This window comes from Vanessa tameamea, chromosome 21 (genome assembly GCF_037043105.1).
Source record: "Vanessa tameamea isolate UH-Manoa-2023 chromosome 21, ilVanTame1 primary haplotype, whole genome shotgun sequence".
In the NCBI taxonomy this organism is placed as follows: Eukaryota; Metazoa; Arthropoda; class Insecta; order Lepidoptera; family Nymphalidae; genus Vanessa; species Vanessa tameamea.
Window position 1 is genome coordinate 4,548,231 of NC_087329.1, and position 9,264 is coordinate 4,557,494.

Genomic DNA, 9,264 nt, shown 5'->3' on the forward strand with positions numbered 1-9,264 from the left:
TTCAGCTTTTTATTTAAAATGTATTATCGTTTATTATTATTATGCTTAGCTACCGCATCATGTGTGTAAAGTATTTATATTAGATGTTGACGTTAAGTGTAGACCTTGTTCCATTATCGTTTAATATTTTTTCAGATTCAAAAAACACACCCATTATCCTCCTTCCCTTATCCCAATTTTACTTGGGGTCGGCGCAGCATGTCTTCTTCTTCCATACTTCTCTGTCGGACGTCATCTCACAAGTAACATTTTTTCTACTCATATCGTCTTTCACACAATCCATCCATCGTTTCTTGAGTCGTCCCCACCTCTATATCCATCCACATCCATTCTCAAAACCTTTCTCACAACATGGTCCTCATTCCTCCGCATAACATGCCCATACCAAGACAGCTGGTTTCCAGATAGTTTCTCGGTAACCGGTGCCACTTTCAAACTTCCTCTTATGTACTCATTCCTTACTCTATCCATTCGCGTAACACCACACATTCCTCTCAGCATTCTCATCTCCGCCACATGCAATTGTCTTTCAGTCATCCCTTATAGCCCAACACTCAGATCCATATAGAACAGCAGGTCTGACCATGGTCTTATAGATCTTTCCCTTAAGTTTAAGGGGAATACGGGGTTCACAAATTGTTCCTGTAACCTGCCGCCATTTCATCCACCCTGTGTTAATCCTGTGCTTCACCGTTCGATCTATTTTGCCATCGTCTTGAATGAGTGAACCGAGATACCGGAAGTCGGAGCAGACTGGAAGGGCCACGCCATCAAGCGCTATGGCTTCAAGACCGGAGAGACCGCCGAAATCACAGAACATGTATTCAGTTTTCGTTCTACTTATTTTCAAGCCAACATTCTCCAGTTTCTGTTGCCAATCTTCCAATCTGCTCTGGATCTCAAGTCCATCTTCACCAATCAGTACAATGTCGTTGGCAAAAAGCATGCACCAGGGTGCCTCCTCCTGTATGTTCGCCTTTAGAGCGTCCATAATTAGCAGGAAGAGGTAAGGACTTAGAGCCGACCCTTGGTGCAACCCTACAGCCACACTGAACTGCTCGGTGTTGCCGGCAGACAATCGGACGTAGGTACAGGATCCCCTGTACATAGCACGGACTAACTCCACATACTTCCCAGGCAAACCTTTCTCTTTCAATGCCCACCATAACACTTCACGAGGCACCCTATCATAGGCTCTCTCGAGATCAATGAACACCATGTGCAGGTTTTTGTAAGCACGCCTGTACTTCTCGTACAATTGGCGGAGTGCAAAAATAGCGTCCATTGTCCCCGACCTAACATAAACCCAAACTGATTTTGGGTAATTTCACTCTCTTCTCGCAATCTTCTCTCTATTACCTTCTCCCATATTTTCATAGTATGTGACATGAGCTTTATTCCTCTATAGTTGTTGCAATCCTGTACATCCCCTTTATTTTTGAAGATGGGGACTAGCGAACTACTGCACCATTCTTGAGGGATGGTTTCTTCATGCAACAACTTATTGAAGAATAAAGTCAACCACATACATCCGTCAGTCTTTAACACCTTCCATACTTCAACTGGTATGTCACCTGGACCCAAAGCCTTCCCATTTTTGCTGCTTTTGACTGCTGTCATTATCTCATCCATGCTTATTTCTCTTACTCATCCCTTATTTACTTGTGCCTTGTTGGAGAATACCATTCCAGTCATTCTCTTCATTCATAAGCTTTTCAAAATAAATCTTCCATCGCTCTTTATTTCCTCATCTCTACATAACACCTTACCAGCCTCATCTTTCATGCATCTTGTCTTTGGAGGGGGCCGTGTTTGGCTGTTTCTGGGGGAGACACTTAATTTAACCTCCATCACCACAAGCCTATGTTGGGCGACTAATGCTTCGCCTGGCAGCACTTTACAGTTTTTGATACAGCATAGACTCCTCCGCCTCACTAGGAAGTAGTCTATCTGTGTCACGTGGTGGCCACTCTTGTAGGTTATTAGGTGTTCCTCTTTTTTCTTAAACCACGTGTTTGTTATAGCCAGGTCGAAGGCACAGGCAGCTTGTAAAAGTGCCTCGCCATCAGCGTTCCGATTTCCTAATCCCCACCCACCATGCACTCTCTCATATCCATCACTCTCTTCTTACATGGCCATTAAAGTCACCACCCACGTAGACTTCCTCGCTATCCTGTAAATTCATCAGCAGGCAATCAAAGTCCTCCCAAAACTTCTTTCACGCTCTCCTCACAGCCTGACTGTGGCGCATACACACTTACTAAATTCAGTGTCATGCCGTCCACAATCAGTTTAATCGCTATCAGTCTATCATTCACTCTTTTTACATCCACCACACATTCTTTCAACCTACTATCTAAAACTATACCCACACCATTTCTCTTGCCATCACTTCCACAATAGAATAATTTATATCCTTCTCCTATTTCCCTAGCCCTTACACACGTCCACTTTGTCTCTTGCAGGCACGCTGCATTTATCCGTCGCCTTTTTAAAAAATCTGCTAGCTCTCTTCCTCTTCCAGACATTGTTCCTACATTCCAACTTGCACACCTCAATCTTAACTCTCTCACACTTCAAGCTCGCTTCTTACGTGGCAACCGCCCGTTCTGGTGCGACAACCCTTGTCCATTTCCCACAGGAGCCGGGTGCTGCCCTGCGCGTCACCTGTGGGGTACGCCCTAGCCCTATCACTCGTATGGTTTTTACTGTCCATGCTGCTAACGGTTTTGGCTTAAATTTTACGGTCGGCCGCCTGGCTGACACCAACCCTCCTTGGGAATGCTGTCGTGGTGGTTTACCCGCCATCGTGCGATTAGCCCAAAGTGCAGGTGATATGCAGTGGGCCTTAAAATACCCTTAATCGCCTCTTACGACACCCACGGCTAGAGTTGGGGAGGTCCTATTCTAATCCGGGACCATCACGGAGTTCAAAAAACACACCCCGCTTACTAAATATTTTAAGTTTTATTTATTGAAATAAATGTATTATATTTCTTAAAATAGTTATATATTTTCGTGTTAATAATATTATTATAATGCTATTACCACACTAGTTTAACACCCGTATTAACACTCAATGCAATTAAATAAATTATATTGTGAACACATAGGTAAATAAATAACGCGCAAAATTTCATTGTTTCAAAAGAGGCTGCTATGAGCTATGACCTGGGCTATAAACTAACGTCATTAAATATAATGTGTTATTTGTTAAATTATGGCTTCATGACACTTAATAACATCGTAATCTTAGTGTAACTTTTATTAACTAACGCAGATGGAGCAGTAACATAAGATGTGTAATTGTTTATATATTTTTTTGCATAATTTATTGTAGGCAGGGGGGGTGGGTACCTTAAAATTGAACTCAAAACAGATATTTTTTTTCTCCTACAAATCTAAGGTTGAATTCCTATTCTTATAATTCATAAATTTGCCTGTAATTAATTTCCACTGGTAACATATAATATATTACTCAGGATCCCAGACAGATTCAATTGGTTAGAAAAAATCAGAATAACATAATAATTTAAAATATTGACTCTGTATTTCATCTATAGTCTATACCTGGATTCAGGAAGCGAAGCGATCGTTGATATAAAATAATAGTGAATGTGTTTTGCCGGTTAATTTGTTTTGTAGTAAATATTTTTGTATATAACTAAAAGGTGAGCTCAATTTTGATATTTTATTTTAAAAATACTTGCTAAAATCTGTTTATTTGTTTTTAAGCTGGATAGTACAGATGTTCTAACTACATGTAAATATTGGTTAGCTTCATGACGATAGAATCAAAATGGCGGTAATTTATTAGATATCTTATGTTCAATATTGTATTAATTCTTAGCATTATTGTTATATTTGATCGTTTTTATTGTTATTTTATATTATTAATCAATCAGATTTTTGCTTCAAAATAATAGTTTAAATTCTAGGCCATCGTAATTTATACCGCCGAAATAAAATTACCGGTGTTGTTGTTCATTTTTGTTGAGCTGACCACCTTACGCTCAAAAGGTTAGTTTTTTGAATGGTAGTTAAATGTATAATTTTTGCAAAGTGTTCTAAAGAACCAATTAGAAAACTTTAATAAATATGAATAATAAAAGAGTCGAGTATGCATAGAAAACAAAAAAAAACTGACTCTAATTTATAAAAAACGTTTGTACGAAGTAAATAATAAACAAAATACTTGAAAGGCGTTTTGTTTTGTAAATATTTTGTATTTTATTATGTAATAATCATAATAATATATGAATATTGTATTAAATAGAATTAAAATAATAAACTTAAACAGTGAAAATGACATTAAGGCAGCAATAATATTTCAGTACTTTTTAATTTTTTAAATATTTATATTTCAATAAAAAAATATGCAGATGGCGGAGAAGAAGAAAGAAGGTGAACCCGAAGGTGAAGAGGAATTTTCTGTGGAAAAAGTATTAGATCGGCGTGTAAGAAATGGAAAGGTAAATTTATTTATTATTGAACTTTTAAATGAAATTTAAAATATTTCCAATTCAATTAAAAAGTTCAATAAAATAAAAATATATGATGTCGAACATTCAATCATTTGCCAATAAAAGGTTTTTTCATATCTATCTCACCAAAGATAGATATAAAAAAAAACACTTTCAACCAAGTTATGTGAATTTACCTTAAATTAATATGTTTTTTTTTTATATATTTAAGGTGGAATACTTTTTAAAATGGAAAGGCTACAGTGATGAGGATAACACTTGGGAGCCCGAAGAAAATCTTGACTGTCCTGATCTTATTCAAGCCTTTGAAGAAGCTAGAAAGAAAAAAGAAGCAGGTGAATAATAATTTGTATATATTTATGTTTATTCAATCTAATCCAATCCAATAATAAAACACTATAATTCTGCTCAATAGAAGAAAAAAAGCAGCTCTCTTTGACATTTGAACAAATATCATTGAACAATTCCATACTAATTACAAATCAATATTATTTTAGAGGGCAAAGTTAGTAAAACTGACAAGGATTCAAAGAAAAGAAAATCTGCTGCAGCAACTCCTGATCTAAAAGGGGCAAAAAAAAGCAAAAGCGATGACAAGAAAGCTTCCGGATTTGACCGTGGCTTGGAACCAGAAAAAATTATAGGTAAACAGATTTATAACATATGGTTTAGGTAACAAAATTGTATTGGAAAAGGTCAGGATTTTTAAGAAAAATCGAACCAAACACAATTTAAAAAAAAATCTAATTAATGATGATTGTTTTGATTTTCTTGTTTTATTATATATTAATTTAACTACATTTTGGGAAGAGGAACAGTGAAAAATTCTTCCAGTGCTAAAGCCAATTGCTTTTGGGGCGATAGCTTCTTTAGTTGCTGTGGAAAGAGTGTTTTTCACCTTTTGAACTGTTCACAGCAAATTAAGAAATTGACTGGGACATTTTTTTATTCATATATTATAATAATTAAGATTGAAAGAAAGTGAAATTAAACATTTTTGATTAAATCATTGATTTTTATTGAAAACTTCATTTAAATCTCAATTTAAATCAAAATGTATTATTCATGCCAACCCTGCCACAAATGTACATATTCTACATCGGGCAGTGATTAAAATTTTATTATAAATTAATTGTATTATAAATGTATATAAAAATGCAATATTCTATCTAATATTTTTCTCACTTTTAGGAGCGACAGACAGTAGTGGAGAGTTAATGTTCCTCATGAAATGGCAGGGTACTGATGAGGCTGATCTGGTACCGGCGAAACAAGCGAATGTACGATGTCCACAGGTTGTGATACAGTTCTATGAGGAAAGGCTAACGTGGCACACGCCAGCAGCAGATGAGGGCACTAATGATGAATAGGTAATTTTTACTGTTTTTTCTTAGATATATTTAATTATCTTCAAGTCAAGCTATACATTAAAAATTTACAAGAAATTAAATCAAGGACTATATTACATACAGCATTAATTAAAAAAAGGTGTTTATTAAAATTGGAGTTACTCGCTTTAAATCGTTTTTTTTATTTTTCTTTATATTTCATCTTTTTAATAAAATAAATCAACAAATCAACAATCAAAAGGAAATGTTCCTTAATTTAAAAATAAACAACTAACATTAACCATTTGGGTTTTGTTTTATTTGTATATAAACAAAATATTGCTAGAGGTGGCAAACGAGCAGGAGACTCACCTGATGGAAAGTGACTACCACCGCCCATGGACATCTGCAACACCGAGGGGCTTGCAGGTGCGTTGCCGGCCATTCAGGAAGGAGTACGCTCTTTTCTTGTAGGTTCCCAAGTCGTATCGGTACGTAAAAACCGCCGGCGAAAGCAGGTTCCACAGAGTGGTTGTGCGAGGCAGAAAATGTCTTAAAAATCGCGCTGTTATGGATTTTTGGACATCTAGGTGGTGCGGGTGATATTTGGAATTTTGACGAGATGTCCGAAGGTGATATTCGAGCCGCTCTACGTTGGATACGGTCAAATGGAAGGAGTTGGTACTGGGGAACACCCACCCAGAGGTGAGAGCAGTATTCCATGTGAGGCCGAATTTGCGCCTTGTATAGTCTTGTATAGTCTTATAGACGATGGGCCGACGTGAAATACTGTCTTGCATTGCTGAGCACACCGAGCTTTTTTCAGTGAATGTTATTGATTTACAACAAGTCATTGATATGCAGAAGAAACAGTGGGTGATAGAACGCAGCCTTGTGGAACACCTGCATTGACGAATTTTAAGTCGGAGCATGTACCGTCGACAACGACCTTGATGCTCCGATCTGCCAAAAAACTGGTAATCCAATTGCATAATTTCCCGGAAGCCCATAGGAAGGAAGCTTCGAAAGAAGCGCTTTGTGCCACACGCGTTCGAAGGCCTTCGCTATGTCCAGACTGGCTGCTAATGCCTCCCCCTTGCTCTCAACTGCTTCCGCCCATCTATGTGTAAGGTAAACTGGAAGATCACCGGCTGAGCGACCTCGACGTAAACCGTACTGGCGGTCGCTAATCAACTGGTATTCCTCTAGGTACCGCAGGAGCTGGCAGTTTATAATGGATTTCATTACCTTGGAGAACAAGGAGGTGATGGCTATAGGCCTATAATTGGACGGGTCTGAGCGGTTGCCCTTTTTAGGAATCGGATGCACCAAAGCAGTCTTCCAGAAGTTCGGGACGACGCCGAATGCATAGGATTGCCGGAAAAGACGCGTTAAGACCGACGCCAAATCGGGAGCACAAGTCCGTAGCACGATTGGAGGGATGCCATCGGGTTCACTCGATTTATGAATATCCAAGGAAAGTAGTGCTTTACGAACTGCACTTTGCCGGAATTTAACCTCCGGCATCGTGGTATCATACCGCGGGATTGTTGGTGGTGACTTTCCTCGGTCATCCAGAGTCGAGTTCGCCGCGAAGAGAGAACCTAAAAGACCAGCTTTCTCCTTCGCTGCTTCTGCTGCAGATATTGATGTTTTTATTTTACAAAAGAGAGCAATCCGGTCTATTTATAATCTTGGAGCTAGTAAAAAAGTAGGAATACTCACTGTTGCGTCACAATATATTTCCAATAATATTATCTATATTCACAGCAACATTGAACGCTTTGATAAAATCAGTGATAATCATTGTATGTGCACAAGAAGTAAAAATACCTTATAACGTCACATTTCCGATTATGCAGTCAATAAATCCTTCTTGGGGAAAGGTATCTGTTTCTATAATAAAATTCTGCAGACATTTTTAACTTTGCCATTTCATAAATTCAAATCATTTGTAAAAAAATACATTGGTAAACAAGGCATATTTTTCAATACAAGATTTTACAGATGATAAAAAAGCATGGAGTTAATACTTGTTGACTTCCAGGCAGGATATATTACATATATAATTGTATTTAACTAACATGACTGTATTTTTAAATGTTGAAAAAGAGTAACTACTGAATTTCTTGCTGGTTCTTCTCAATAGAATCTACATTCTGAACCTGTGGTAGCTTCACTTAATATAGTTTGTTAAATGACAATTCAACAGTGCTTGTAAAAGCCTACTTTAAACATAACATAACATAATCAGCCTGTAAATTTCCCACTGCTGGGCTAAGGCCTCCTCTCCCGTTGAGGAGAAGGTATGGAGCATATTCCACCACGCTGCTCCAATGCGGGTTGATGGAATACACATGTGGCAGAATTTCGTTGAAATTAGACACATGCAGGTTTCCTCACGATCTTTTCCTTCACCGCCGAGCACGAGATGAATTATAAACACAAATTAAGCACATGATAATTCAGTGGTTGAACCCGAAATCATCGGTTAAGATGCACGCGTTCTAACCACTGGGCCAACTCAGCTCTAGCCTACCTTATTAAAGTATATTTTGATTTTGATTGATTGATAGAAATAATATATGGTTTTTGATTAGCATTGAGCATAGAAAAAAATTCTTATTATTGTGCCATTATGATACAAATATAAGTTGCAATACTAAACATTATTCTAAATTTTTTGTAATATTTTGATTTCAGGTATATCATTCCACGAAGAAAAGCTAATAATGCAAGATACATTAGTTATATAATAGCAAGTAAATAGTTTTTTAAAACAACTTATTGGAGTTATAACATTTTTAAGCAATTAACTAACATCGTATAGGCTGTTTGTTGTATTATTAAAAAAGTCTCAACCAGTGATTATAGAATTTTAATATAAAACAAAACATCTGTTGCTTTTCTGGACAACATTCTTATAAGAATATTAGACATCTGAAAATGTATTGATACATTACTACTAGAGCTGGATCTAAAGTGATTATAATTCGTTTTAAATATAGTATATGCAAGAGTCCACGTTTTTTATATTGTTAAACAAATATATATTAATATTATATAACAATTGGTTTTTGACACTAGAAAAATTGACTATAGCTTCATTTTCTTTAAGTATTTAAAGATTTTCTTTGACATCTCAAAGTTAAGTTTTAAGAAACATTAAGAGGGTAGAAGTAATATAATTTGGAATAATTGTAATACAAATTGGAGTTACATTTTAACTGCTCATATAGTTGTAAATAGGGATTGCAATCCGGCGTAATTTTCAGTCACAATTACCACAATAATGAGTTTGTATTATATATAATTAAAATATTTTAGTTTCAACAACTTACGGTAAAAAAATTTAGCGGTAATCCAAAGTAAGGCGTTATTATTTACTTGTTTCGTCTGTCACATATGTTTGCAGTTACATATCGTTTTTAGCAGATAATCTTTTGAAAAGC

At 36.5% G+C, this 9,264-nt stretch overlaps 2 protein-coding genes across 3 annotated transcripts; one reads left to right on the top strand and one right to left on the bottom strand.

The window, feature by feature from the left end:
* Positions 1-178: 178 nt before the first annotated feature.
* On the bottom strand, positions 179-2,716 carry LOC135193915 (uncharacterized). Its single transcript, XM_064218363.1, has 3 exons — positions 2,574-2,716; positions 584-1,295; positions 179-310 (listed from the first exon to the last, which is right to left on the bottom strand). Exons 1-3 carry the CDS (start codon positions 2,714-2,716, stop codon positions 179-181), a joined length of 987 nt encoding a protein of 328 aa, XP_064074433.1.
* A 794-nt stretch (positions 2,717-3,510) lies between these two features.
* LOC113404619 (chromobox protein homolog 1-like) lies at positions 3,511-8,968 on the top strand. Of its 2 annotated transcripts, none has more exons than XM_026645551.2 (6): positions 3,511-3,671; positions 4,383-4,472; positions 4,696-4,819; positions 4,982-5,128; positions 5,676-5,854; positions 8,516-8,968. In XM_026645551.2, the coding sequence occupies exons 2-5, from the start codon at positions 4,383-4,385 to the stop codon at positions 5,852-5,854; spliced, it is 540 nt and encodes a 179-aa protein (XP_026501336.1). In that variant the 5' UTR covers positions 3,511-3,671; the 3' UTR covers positions 8,516-8,968. The 2 variants fall into 2 exon arrangements, with proteins under 2 accessions (XP_026501336.1, XP_026501337.1); XM_026645552.2 differs by lacking the exon at positions 3,511-3,671 and adding an exon at positions 3,800-4,020.
* Positions 8,969-9,264: the final 296 nt, after the last annotated feature.